Source organism: Rhinopithecus roxellana, chromosome 8, assembly GCF_007565055.1.
Source record: "Rhinopithecus roxellana isolate Shanxi Qingling chromosome 8, ASM756505v1, whole genome shotgun sequence".
In the NCBI taxonomy this organism is placed as follows: domain Eukaryota; kingdom Metazoa; phylum Chordata; class Mammalia; order Primates; family Cercopithecidae; genus Rhinopithecus; species Rhinopithecus roxellana.
In genome coordinates, this window is record NC_044556.1 from 106,345,221 (window position 1) to 106,359,388 (window position 14,168).

Genomic DNA, 14,168 nt, shown 5'->3' on the forward strand with positions numbered 1-14,168 from the left:
TGGGACTACTGGCCTCCAGCGATCCTTCCGCCTCGGCCTCCCAGTGTACCGGGATTACAGGCGTGAGCCAACGCCCTCGGCCGAAGTTGATTGGACTTGATCTTAAGGTTAGATAAGAGTGTTAAACACTTGAAGGAGGGCAGTGCCATGATGAGATTTTAGTTTTAGCAAGATTACTCTTAAGGCGTGCCTTGGACGTGGTACAGGAGGAAAAGGAGATGATCAGATTTTCCTTTTGGAAATAATCCCGGGCCTGTAAGGAGCTGAAGGGGGTCTACAGGTACCGAGGGAGGGTACCATTGTAGGATTTTCAGTAGGAGAGTGACAAGATGATATATGCATTTTAAAAGGATCACTTTCCTAGAAAGACTCGAAAAGCTATAAAATGATAAGCAACTGGGAGCCAGAGGAAAATTAGACTCAAGGCGGGAGTCAGGCTCTCCGCCATGTCTTCCATCCGCTTCCTGTGCCACCGCTGCCACCAGGCTCTAAGGCTGAGCTGCTCCTCGGAGTCCGGGAGCCTCCCTGCAGCCCCGACGCTCACCTCTGGGCAGGCTGAGCCCGCAGACACCCGGGAGCCCGGCGCCACCACCAGGGAGGTGACAGATGTTGAGGAACAACAGGACGGCGCCTCTAGCAGACCCCTTCCAGGTGATGGCAGTGTGTCCAAGGACCATGCCAACATCTTCACCCTGCTGGGGGACCTTGGCCCCATGCAAACGCTCAGTAGCATCCAAAAGGCAGCTGGGGACATTTTTGACATCGTCTCTGGCCAAGAAGATGTGGACCATCCCCTGTGTGAAGAGTGCACCGACAGTCTTCTAGAGCAGCTGGACATCCAGCTCGCTCTCACAGAAGCTGAGAGTCAGAACTACCAACGCTGCCTGGAGACCGGGATGCTGGCGACCAGCGAGGACGAGACGACTGCGGCGCTGCGGGCGGAGCTGCGGGACCTGGAGCTGGAGGAGGCCAGGCTGGTGCAGGAGCTGGAGGATGTGGACAGGAACAATGCAAGAGCAGCCACGGATCTTGAGGCAGCCCAGGCAGAGGCTGCGGAGCTGGATCAGCAGGAGAGGCAGTACTACAGGGACTACAGTGCCTTGAAGTGGCAGCAGCTGGAACTGCTTGACCAGCTGGGGAACGTGGAGAACCAGCTGCAATATGCCAGGGTCCAGATGGACCGGTTGAAGGAAATCAACTGTTTCACTGCCACGTTTGAGATCTGGGTGGAGGGCTCCTTGGGCGTCATCAATAAATTCAGGTTGGGCTGCCTCCCCACTGTCCCTGTGGGCTGGAATGAAATTAACGCTGCCTGGGGACAGGCGGCTTTGCTGCTCCTTGCCCTGGCCAATACAATTGGACTGCAGTTTCAGAGGTATCGACTCATGCCCTGCGGAGACCATTCCTATCTGAAGCCTTTAACAGATGACCGCACTGAGCTCCAGTTGTTCTGTTATGGGGGGCAGGATGTTTTCCTCAATAACAAGTTCGACCGCGCGATGGTGGCCTTCCTGGACTGCATGCAGCAGTTCAAGGAAGAGGCTGAGAAGGGTGAGCTGGGCCTCTGTCTGCCCTACAGGATCCAGGTGGAGACAGGCCTGATGGAGGACGCTGACGGCCGAGGGGAGTGCTATTCCATCAGAACCCATCTGAACACGCAGGAGCTGTGGACAAAGGCACTCAAGTTCTTGCTTATAAATTTAAAGTGGAGTCTCATCTGGGTTGCCTCAAGGTATCAAAAGTAGCTTTCTTGAGTCTCGCTCTGTCACCCAGGCTGGAGTGCAGTGGCGCCATCTTGGCTCACTGCAACCTCGGCTTCCCGGGTTCAAGCAATTCTCCTGCCTCACCCTCCCGAGTAGCTGGGATTACAAGCGCCTGCCATCACACATGGCTAATTTTTGTATTTTTAGTAGAGACAGGGTTTCGCCATGTTGACCAAGTTGGCCTTGAACTCCTGGTCTCAGGTGATCCACCTGCCTTGACCTCTCAAAATGCTGGGATTACAGGCGTGAGCCACCACACCCAGCCTTCTTTTTTGAGACAGAGTCACACTCTGTGGCCTAAGCTGGAGTGCAGTGACACGATCTTGGCTCGTTGCAGCCTCCATCTCCTGGGTTCAGGCAATTCTCCTGCCTCAGCCTCCCAAGTAGCTGGGATTACAGGAGCCCACCACCACACCCAGCTAATTTTTGTATTTTTAGTAGAGATGGGGTTTCGTCATGTTGGCCAGGCTGGTCTCAACCTCCTGATCTCAGGGGATCCGCCCACCTCGGACTCCCAAACTGCTGGGATTACAGGCATGAGCCACCCCACCTAGCCCACTTTCTTTTTTTCTAAAGTACTGTAAATATATTATGAGATAAGCCTTCCCCAACACACCTTTATCCCTTCCTCCTTGTAACTTCCACTCCCCTTCTCCACCCGAACATTCAAAATGACAGGAAAAATTAAATCACAAGAGGCTAAGATTACTTCTGCATAAAGGGATAAAGGGACACAGAGGACAAGGACTAAGGGTGGGGAGGAAAGAGGGCATGGTGAGGAGCAAGGTGGAGGTTTTCAATTTTTTAATTTAAAAACATTTTGGGCCATGGATGTATGTAATGAAACATTGGAGTCGGGGGCAGGGGAAAGAATACTCAAAAATTTCGTTTTTGTTGTGAAGCCCCTCCTCTTCATCCCTGTTGTGTAAGCCCCTCCTCTTCATCCCTGTTGTGTAAGCCCCTCCTCTTCATCCCTGAGAAACTTTCAATAAATTTCGACTGTTCTTTAATGATTTAAAGTGAGAGGTGAGTCTTACTGGACTGTGTCATGATGTTGAGATTAACTGTGAGGTGAGGGGCTGAGGTGGACAGGAAGTGACTGGTAACATTGGCTGGTAGATAAATTAAGGGGTCTTGAGATGAACGCTTCCAGAAAGCTGAAGATTGAATCCTAGCACTTTGAGAGGTGGAGGAGGGAGAATTGCTTGAGCCCAGAAGTTCCAAGACCAGCCTGGACAACCTAGAGCAACCCCATCTTAACAACAATTTTTTAATTAATTTTATTTTATTATTATTATTTTTTTGAGACAGAATTTGGCTCTTGTCTCCCAGGCTGGAGTGCAGTGGTGCAATCTCAGCCCACGGCAACCTCTGCCTCCCAGGTTCAAGCAATTCTCCTGCCTCAGCCTCCCTTAAGTAGCTGAGATTACAGACATCCACCACCACACCCGGCTAATTTTTTTTTTTTTTTTTTTTTGAGACAGAATCTCACTCTGTCATCCAGGCTGGAGTGCAGTGGCACAATCTCAGCTCACTGAAACCTCTGCCTCCCAGGTTCATGATTCTCCTGCCTCAGCCTCCTGAGAAGCTAGGATTACAGGTTTGTGCCACCAAGCCCAGCTAATTTTTGTATTATTTTAGTAGAGACGGGGTTTCACCATGTTAGCCAGGCTGGTCTCGAACTCCTGACCTCAGGTGACATTTGAGAAGTAGTCGCCCTCTGTCACCCAGGCTTGAGTGCACTGGTAAATATTTTAGGATTTTGGGTCCATGTGGTCTCTGTTGTAACTACTCAATTGTGTCATTATAGTGTAAAAAGCAGCCATTATATTTACCACCTCTTTTGGTGGGTAGGATTTGGCCAATGGGTCATCATTTGCTGACTCCTGCTTTAAATGATAGAGCATATCAGGTCATGGACTCTTGTTTGCAATCAGGTGCCTAACAGCCTGCACGGCGCCTCCTGCAGAGTAGACATTCAAGTAATAGTTGAATGAATAAATCACTAAATTATACTGACTGGTGGGATTCTGGGAAATTTTATTGTCTTCCTTTTGGCTTATTAAATACTCTCTAGTACTTAATAGTAAATTAGGAGCACTTAATTAAGAGTATTTAATATTCTTAATTTCTTTTACCTTTTTTTTTTTTTTTTTTTTGAGATGCAGTCTTGCTCTTGTCACCCAGGCTGGAGTGCAATGGCACGATTTCGGCTCACTGCAACCTCCACCTCCTGGATGCAATTCCCCTGCCTCAGCCTCCCGAGTAGCTGGGATCACAGGCATGTGCCACAGGGTAATTTTTTTGTTTTAGTAGAGAAGGGGCTTCACCATGTTGGCCAGGCTGGTCTTGAACTCCTGACCTCAGGTGATCCACCCACCGTGGCCTCCCAAAGTGCTGGGATTACAGGCGTGAGCCACTGTGCCTGGCCTCTTTTATCTTAATAAAATATATATATTTTTTAAAATAAAAGAGATTAAGGGGTATGAATAGACACCAAGTTAGGCAGCTGTTACATCATTCTGTTTCATTTTAAGACTACCTTCATCCCCTGCCCCATCCCCAAATTTCTCACATAGGCACACATTTTCCACTGAAATCACGTGAATGGCAGAAACTGCTGGGCCAAGAGATTTTAGGTGCATGAAATAAAAGAGAAGTCAGTAATCAGTTTTACAAAAGAGAAGTTCAGCTGAGGCTGGAGCACTGTGTTGCAATCAGAGCTCACTGCAGCCTTGAACTCCTGGGCTCTAGCAATCCTTCCACCTCAGCCTCCAGAGTAGCTAGGACCACAGGCTTGCACCACTGCACCTAATTTTTTTTTTTTTTTATCTTGTACAGACAGGGTCTCCATATATTACCTAGGCTGGCATCAAACTACCGGCCTCAAGTGATCCTCTGCCTAAGCCTCCCAAAGGGCTGAGATTGCAAGTATGAGCCACCACACCCATGTAGGATTGTGTTTCTTAGCACTAGGCTGGATGAGATCATGTGACTAGTTCTGGTCGTTGTATGGTAAGCAGAAGTGACATATGTTACTTCCTGATCAGGGAATTTCATTGTTGATGTGAGACCCTCCAGTGATCTTGTTCCCCACCGGCATGGTGAAAATACTGGTTACGATGGGTGCGGTGGCTGACGCCTATAATCCCAGCACTTTGGGAGGCCGAGGTGGGCAGATCACCTGAGGTCAAGAGTTTGAGACCAGCCTGGCCAACATGGTGAAATCCTGTCTCTACTAAAAAATACAAAATTAGCCGGGCGTGGTGGCACATGCCTATAGTTTTAGCTACTTGGGAGGCTGAGGCAGGAGAATCACTTGAACCCAGGAGGCAGAGGTTGAGGTGAGTCGAGATTGCGCCATTGCACTTCAGCCTGGGCAACAAGAGTGAAACTCCATCTCAAAAAAAAAAAAAAAAAAGGAAAAAGAAAAAAAAAGAAAAGAAAGAAAAAAGAAAAAGAAAATACTAGCTGCTCTTTATGGAGTAAGTGAATTAAAGAGAAGGAGGATCGCTGATTTTTGGAGGTGGGGAACTGGAGCATTTGATCTCTAGTAGTCTTTCATTTGGTCTTCAAACAACAACCTGCAATAAGTAACATAAAACTCTTAGATTTCATTAAATATTTCTTTCTATAAAAAAGTTAGTATTAATTTTAATTGAACATCAGATACTGAGGGTATGAATCATTTTTCTGAGGTTTTTTTTTTTCATTTTTGTTTGTTTATTTATTTTTGAGACAGATTTTTGCTCTTGTTGCCCAGGCTGCTATGCAATGGCAAGATCTTGGCTCACTGAAACCTCTGTCTCCTCGCTTCAAGAGATTCTTCTGCCTCAGTCTCCCAAGTAGCTGGGATTACAGGTGCCTGCCACCATGCTCAGTTCATTTTTTAACTTTTTTTTTTTTTTTTTTTTTGAGATGGAGTCTTGCTCTGTCACACAGGCTAGAGTGCAGTGGTGTGATCTCAGCTCACTGCAGTCTCCGCCTTCTGGGTTCAAGCGATTCTCCTGCCTCAGTCTCCTGAGTGCTGGGATTACAGGTGCCCACCACTGCCACCCGACTAATTTTTGTATTTTTAGTAGAGACGGGGTTTCACCATCTTGGCCAGGCTGGTCTCGAACTCCTGACCTTGTGATCCATCCACCTCGGCCTCCCAAAGTGCTGGGATTACAGGCATGAGCCACCACACCCAGCCCTAATTTTTTAATTTTTAGTAGAGACGAGGTTTCACCACTTTGGCCATGCTGGTCTTGAATTTGTGACCTCAGGTTATGCACCTGCCTTGGCCTCCCAAAGTGCTGAGTTTACAGGCGTGAGCCACTGCGTCCAGCCCTGAGTTTATGTTTTAGATGAGATCAGGGAACATTGACCCTATTTCTCAGGAATCTGTGTCTCTCCTAAATGAAAACTTGCTTTTTGTTTGTTTGTTTTGAGACAGCCTCACTTTGTCCCCCAGGCTGGAGTGCAGTGGTATGATCTCAGTTCACTTGCAACCTCCACCTCTCGGGTTCAAGTGATTCTCCCACCTCAGCCTCCCAAGTAGCTGGAATTACAGGTTCGCACCACCACACCTGGCTAATTTTTGTGTTTTTAGTAGAGATGGGGTTTCACCTTGTTGGCCAGGGTGGTCTCAAACTCCTGACCTCTGGTGATCCACCCGATCACCAGATGGTCCAAAGATATTAAAGGAGAGAAATTGTTAACTTTTTGGTTCAGAGACTCCTTTAAGAATGGGAAAATTGGCCGGGTGTTGGGGAAGGTAAATGAAAACCAAAACCATCTTAAACTGTGATGAAGTGGATAAAGAAAACTAATACAGCCTCCTAAAATGCTGAGATTACAGGCATGAGCCACGGCACCCGGCCCCAAATAAAAACTTTTAAAATGAGAGTCTACATTCACTGAGATGAAAATCTAATACATAAACTTTTCCTCATTAAAAGACATGTTTTAATGAACATGTTAAAGCATGCTAAGCAATAGAAAAATAGTATATACAAGGAGCCTCAATAAACCACTACATAGATTGAACAGTTATGAATATCTTCATTGATTTTATTTTATTTTATTTTTTGAGACAGAATCTCACTCTGTCACCCAGGCTGGAGCACAGTGGAGCGATCTTGACTCACTGCAAGCTCCACCTCCTGGGTTCACACCATTCTCCTGCCTCAGCCTCCCGAGTAGCTGGGACCACAGGTGACCGCTGCAACGCCTGGCTAATATTTTGTAATTTTAGTAGAGACTGGGTTTCACTATGTTAGCCGGGATGGTCCAAAAATATTAAAGGAGAGAAATAGTTGTAAACTTTTTGGTTCAGAGACTCCTTTAAGAATGAGATAATTGGTCGGGTGCGGGGGAAGGTAGATTAAAACCAAAACCATCTTAAATTGTGATGAAGTCGATAAAGAAAACTAACACAACGAAGCAGAGGCCAGACGCGGTGGCTCACGCCTGTAATCCCAGCACGTTGGGAGGCCGAGGCGGGCGCATCACCTAAGGTCAGGAGTTTGAGACCTCATCTCCTCTAAAATTACAACAAGTTAGTCGGGCGTGGTGGCAGACACGTCTGGTCCCAGTTACTTGGGAGGCTGAAGCATGAGAATCACTGGAACCCAAAAGGCAGAGGTTGTAGCGAGCAGAGATTGGGTGACCGAGCGAGACTCCATCTCAAATAACTACAACAAAACAAAACATAGGTTGGGGGAAAAGGAAGAGAATGAAACCAATTTTGTGACTTTTCTTTTTCTCTTTCCTTTTTTTTTGTTTTTTGTTTTTTGTTTTTTTTTTTGTTTGTTTGTTTTTGAGACAGGGTCTCACTCTGTGGCCCAGGCTGGAATGCAGTGGCACAATCATAGCTCACTGTAACTTCAAGTGATCCACTTCAGCCTCCCCAAAGTGCTGAGATTATAGGCAGGCACCACCACGTCAGGTCTATTTTGTAACCTTTTATTATGGAGTATTTCAAACATACACAGAAGTTTCTAGAAGGATAATAAATACCCACCATGCATCTTTAACAGTCTTCAATAAGTAGCTAATTTTGTACTGTCTACAACCCACTAATTTACTCCTCTCCAATTATTTTGAAGCAAATCCATATCATTTCACCCATAAAGATTTTAGTATGACCTGGGTGTGGTTATTCACATCTGTAATCTCAGCACTTTGGGAATCTGAGGCAAGAGATTTGCTTGAGCCCAGGAGTTTGAGGCCAGCCTGGGCAATATAGCAAGACTCTGTCTCTATTTTTTAAAAACGATTTTCGTACGTATATTCTGAGACCTAGACACAAAGCCATTATCATACCAGAAACAGAAACAAACTCCTCTTTTACTAATCAGTGATTGAAACTGCTTTTGATATATTGGCTCAGGAACACCTCTTTAAGGAGGTGGCATTAGATCTGAGACACAGGGCAAGGCTTCCTAAATTATATGTTGTAGGGACTGGTTTTTCGGTTTTTACAAATTTCTAATCTGATGTGAAATACATGAAATGTGATAACAATTGCCTCAAGTAAATTTTTTTTTTTTTTTTTTTTTTTTTTTGAGATGGAGTCTTGCTCTGTCGCCTAGGCTGGAGTGCAGTGGCGCGATCTTGGCTCACTGCAAGCTCCGCCTCCTGGGTTCACACCATTCTCTTGCCTCAGCCTCCCGAGTAGCTGGCACTACAGGTGCCCACCACGCCCAGCTAATTTTTTGTATTTTTAGTGGAGATGGAGTTTCACCGTGTTAGCCAGAATGGTCTCGATCTCATGACCTCATGATCCGCTCACCTCGGCCTCCCAGAGTGCTGGGATTACAGGCGTGAACCACCACACCCGACGCCTCAAGTAAAAATTTTAAACTTATACAGAGCAGATATTATATAACCAACAATGTCCCTGGGCCCAAATCAAGTCTACAGTCTGATTGTTTATAGTTTATAAGCTTAGAATGTTTTCACATTTTAATGTGGTTGGTACAAAATAAAAAGATTTCATGACATGTAAGAATTATGTGAAATTCAGTACGGGTGCAGTGGCTCACACCTCCAGCACTTTGGGAGGCTGAGGCAGGAGGATCACTTGAGCCCAGGAATTTGCTGCTGCAATGAGCTGTGGTCAAGCCACTGCACTCAAGCCTGGGCTACAGAGCAAGACCCCGTCTCAAAAAAAATTCAAATATCAGTCATCGTAAATAGTGTGATTGGAACATAGCCACACTTGCTTGTTCATAGTATGCTCAATTTCATGTTTCTCACTGCAACAGCAGAGTTGGATATGACAAAGACCATGTGGCCCTCAAGCCTAAAATATTTGCTATCTGGTATTTTACAGAAAATTGTTGACTCATAATAAATCCAAGACCCAATTTTATATTCTCATATTCAAGAGACAAAACTACTCTGTCAAATAACTGTCAACTTTGCTCTCAATTTTTTTTTTTTTTTTTTTTTTTTGAGACAGAGTCTTGCTCTGTCACCCAGGCTAGAGTGCAGTGGTGCAATCTCTGCTCACTGCAAACTCCGCTTCCCGGGTTCATGCCATTCTCCTGCCTCAGCCTCCCAAGTAGCTGGGACTACAGGCACCCACCATCACACCTGGCTAATCTTTGTATTTTTAGTAGAGATAGGGTCTTCCCATGTTCGCTAAGCTGGTCTCGAACCTCTGACTTCACGTGATCCGCGCACTTCGGCCTCCCAAAGTTCTGGGATTACATGTGTGAGTCACCACGCCCAGCCTATTTTTGTACTTCTTTGTACAACAGTGGGTGCAAAATTATGGTGGTGGGAAAGATCTTGGCATGGCCTAGGCCAGAAGATGCAGACTGGACTTCCACAGACAGTGTTCCCTTAGACAGGTGTCTTTTGATCTCATGGTGTTTTAAAATGAATTAGTATTCTTTGCCAGCATTTTTTTTTTTTGCATGAGTGATTTCTTTTGAAAGCTGGAGTACTGACTTATGAAAAATCTGAAAATGTGACCACTATGGAATCACACAGGGACTCATCAGTCTCCTGGGGCTAAGCAGCATCTTTCCATTGGAAACAGGGTGTATGGGTGCATGACTCCACCACAGTCCCTCCATCACTCATTGGCAAGGGCTGCCTTGTAGACATCCGAGTTTGTGATCTCTGCTTTATGGCTCTCAGGAAGTCAGGGGGTCTGGAACATAGCAAGCAAGAGTGCAGACAAGGGAACTATTTGGAGAGGCAGGTGGGGACCAGATCTCTCAAGATCAAGAGTCCCTGAGAAAGGGATTAGATGGGATGCCCTGGAGGAGTGTTTAGTAAGGGGATGCATAAGGTTGTGTGGATAACAGACTGAGGCCACATGTGCCCCTAGGAGAATGGTAGGAAACTGCCCGGAGGTCAGGGAAGAGATGGTAGAGATGGGACTAGAGACCACCTGGGGAACTGTGGAAATCAAGACGTATCTTGGAGAAAAAAAATGATAGGATTTGTTGACAGATTTGAGGTGGCACTGGGAAAAGTGAGAAATCCAGAATGGGGTTTCTTATTTTATTTTATTTTATTTTATTTTTTTTTGAGACAGAGTCTCGCTCTGTCACTTAGGCTGGAGTGCAGTGGTGCAATCTTGGCTCACTACAACCTCAGCCTCCTGGGTTCAGGTGATTCTCATGCCTCAGCCTCCCGAGTAGCTGGGACTACAGGCATGAGTCACCACACCTGGCTAATTTTTTGTATTTTTAGTAGAAATGGGGTCTCATCATGTTGGCCAGGCTGGTCTCAAACTCCTGACCTCAAATGATCCACCTGCCTTGGCCTCCCAAAGTGCTGGGATTCCAGGCGTGAGCCACCGCCCCGGACCTAAGTTTCAGGCTTCATCCACTGTCTGGTCGTTCAATGGTGTCATTTGTGATGGGGAAGTACTAGCAGAAGAAGAAGGCTGGAGACGATGCTCAGGAGATGCCCAGAGTACCATTGTGGACCCAGTGTGAACTGTGTGAAATTCAGCAGTGAAGCTGCCATGTGGGTAGTTGACTAGAAGCATGTAAAGGTTGGTAGAGAGGAATTCCTCTCATTTAGTCTTAGAGGAGTAAACGTACAACTTTCTAAGATCACCACCCTCTGCCCCTCACTGCCCTACCTCCTTCAACACCCATGGCCACAAAGGCAATAAGCATTCATGGAAGGACCCTCTTTCTATGAGGCAATCTCTGATGAGGTCCAAAAGATGCAAAGATCCCTGTCCTTCCAAATCCCCCTGTCTGAGGAATGAATTCCAGGCTTTTAACCAAGCATAGTATTATTCTGAGTATCACAGCTCAGCTAACTCCATTACACATGAATGGAAGCTATGCCCTACGAGGATGGGAACGTGTGTTGGAGGATGGAAGGGTGTGTGTGTGTATATATATAATCTCTAGATTAAACTGGAATATAAATAAAAAGTGATAGATGACATTACTATATATATATTTTGTTTTGTTTGTTTTGTTTTGTTTTGAGACAGTCTCGCTCCATAGCCCAGGCTGGGGTGCAGTGGTGCAATCTCCAATCTCGGCTCATTGCAACTTCTGCCTCCCAGGTTCAAGCAATTCTCCTGTCTCAACCTCCGGAGTAGCTGGGACTACAGGCGGGTACCACCATGACCGACTAATTTTTGTATTTTTAGTAGAGATGAGGTTTCACCTTGGTCAGGCTGGTCTCAAACTCCTGACCTCAGGAGTTTCCACCAGGCCCCATCTCCAAAACTGAGGATCAAATTTCAACATGAGACTTGGCAGGGCCAAACAACCATATCCAAATCCTAACACTGAGTCAAGACAAAAACAAGACCACTCCATAATCATGTCTGAACACAGACAGAAACATGAACATTGTCCAAGCCATAAAAATGACCAAACAGCCCCCATCCTGGCTAGAATGAGTGACTGCTGCTTCTTTTCTTTTCTTTCTCCCTTCCTTCCTTCCTTCCTTCCTTCCTTCCTTCCTTCCTTCCTTCCTTCCTTCCTTCCTTCCTTCCTTCCTTCCTTCCTTCCTTCCTTCCTTCCTTCCTTCCTTCCTTTCTTTCTTTTTCTTTTTTTTTTTTGAGATGGAGTCTCCCTCTGTTGCCCAGGGTGGATTGCAGTGGCGCAATCTCAGCTCACTGCCAGCTCCACCTCCCGGGTTCACGCCATTCTCCTGCCTCAGCCTCCCGAGTAGCTGGAACTACAGGTGCGTGCCACCACGCCTGACTAATTTTATTTTTGTATTGTTAGTAGAGACGGGGTTTCACTGTGTTAGCCAGGATGGTCTCGATCTCACCTCATGATCCACCTGCCTCAGCCTCTCAAATTGCTGGGATTATAGGCATGAGCCACTGCGCCCTGCCCTTTTTCTTTCTTTTTCTTTTTTGAGAGGGAGTCTCGCTGGTGTTGCCCAGGCTGGAGTCCAGTGATGTGACTTCAGCTCACTGTAACCTCCGCCTCTTAGGTTCAAGCAGTTCTCCTGCCTCAGCCTCTTGAGTAGCTGGGACTACAGGCACACGCCACCATGCCTGACTTATTTTTGTATTTTTTAGTAGAGATAGAGTTTTTCCATGTTGGCCAGGCTGGTCTCAAACTTCTGACCTCAGGTGATCCACCCACCTCAGCCTCCCAAAGTGTTGGGATTACAGGCATGAGCCACTGCTCCCGGCCTGCTGCTTCTTTTCAGTTGAAGCCTTTACCTCCCTTTATTTTTCTTCTCTTATAGATAGAAGTATTAATATATCTAATTACCCCTGCTTCCTGACAGCATCCAATCCAGAGCAAAACCATTTCTCCAAGCCCTCCCAAAATTACCTAATATAGACCCAAACCCCATACCACCTTTCTATCTCCCATTTCCTGTAGCTCCTTGTGTGTATTCTCCCTCACTGTAATGGGTAATACACCCAACTTATTCAACTATAGATGCATTGCTGGTGGCCTTTGGCAGGAGAGTATTAACACATGTCATTCTGTTTTTTCTTTAGAGATGGGGCCTCACTCTGTCACCCAGGCTGGAGTGCAGTGGGATGATCATAGCTCACTGCAGCATCAAACTCCTGGGCTAAAGCGATCCTTCTGCATCAGCCTTCTGATTAGCTGGGATCACAGGTGCACACCACCTCATCTGGCTAATTTATTATGTTTTTGTAGAGATAGGGTCTTGCCGTGTTGCCCAGGCTAGCCTCAACTCCTGGGTGCAAGTGGTCCTCCTACCTTGGCTTCCCAAAGCACTGCAATTACAGGTGTAGGCCACCATGCCCAGCTGCAATAACACACTTAAAGCTAAACTATTCTTGGGAAAATGAACGAAATGGCCAATTGCAAATTTTTTTTGTCTCTCACCAAGAAGCTTTCTTGAAGTAGAATATAGTTACCTGGATACTTGTGCAAATGTAGACCATTTAACTCAGCATCTTAAAATTTAGAGATTCCCTGTGTATTGTCCAATACACATTATAAAGCCTAACATTAAAAAAAAAAAACCTAAATGAGTGATTCTGAATTGTCTGAAAAGACCTCCATTAGTCTGCGGATGGGCGTCGGGTTTGAGAGGGCAGCAGTGTGCAGCATACAAGAAAGTGCATTGCACAAGTCTGGAGGCTCCACTTCCACTGACCACGATGAGAATAGAAACCCCTGGGTTGGGCGTGGTGGCTCACGCCTGTAATCCCAGCGCTTTGGGAGGCCAGGGTGGGCAGAGCACTTGAGGCCACGAGTTTGAGACCAGTCTGGCCAATATGGTGAAACCCTGTCTCTACTAAAAACACAAAAATTAGCCGGGCATGGTGGCGGGCGCCTGTAATCCCAGCTACTCGGGAGGCTGAGGCAGGAGAATCACTTGAACCTGGGAAACAGAGGTTGCAACGAGCTGAGATGGTGCCCCTGCACTCCAGCCTAGGCGACAGAGTGAGACTCCATCTCAAAAAAAAAAAAAAAAAAAAAAAAGAATAGAAACCTCATATTGTCTCTCCTAAATGAGACCAAAAAAATTAGATTATACATGTCTGGTGCTTCATGAGGTGAGGGCTTTCTGGCCGTTGTGTCCCTTGCATTGTGCAACATGGCTCTCCTGAATGAGACAAAATGTTGGGGGGAAAAGTAGCGAGGCAAATTAAAAGAATTCCAATAGGACACGAATATTAACCAAAGGGCGTCAAATTGCCGGTCAATGCAGAAAGCTGAACTGCTGAGATGAGGAATGCAGCCACCTTCATGGAGGAAAACACAGCCACCAAACCCCTCATGCTGCCATGGCAACGGGAGCTCACACATGATGCAATTGCAAAGGCAGCTGGACACTCACGCATGTGACTGTTGGAAGCTGGGGCTGGGGGTGGAGGGGAGAGTGAGGGCAAGATCCCACCATGAGGGAAGTGGAAACCAGGCAAGGAAAATGTACGCTAATCCTGGTAATGAAAATAAAATTGGTCACAGCTGTGAGCTG

The 14,168-nt window shown here is 46.3% G+C and overlaps 1 protein-coding gene across 1 annotated transcript; it reads left to right on the forward strand.

Annotated features, from left to right (window-relative positions):
• Nucleotides 1-446: 446 nt before the first annotated feature.
• On the forward strand, nt 447-1,745 carry BECN2 (beclin 2). The gene has a single exon (XM_010384706.2). The coding sequence runs from the start codon at nt 447-449 to the stop codon at nt 1,743-1,745; it is 1,299 nt and encodes a 432-aa protein (XP_010383008.2).
• The last annotated feature ends 12,423 nt before the right edge of the window (nt 1,746-14,168 follow it).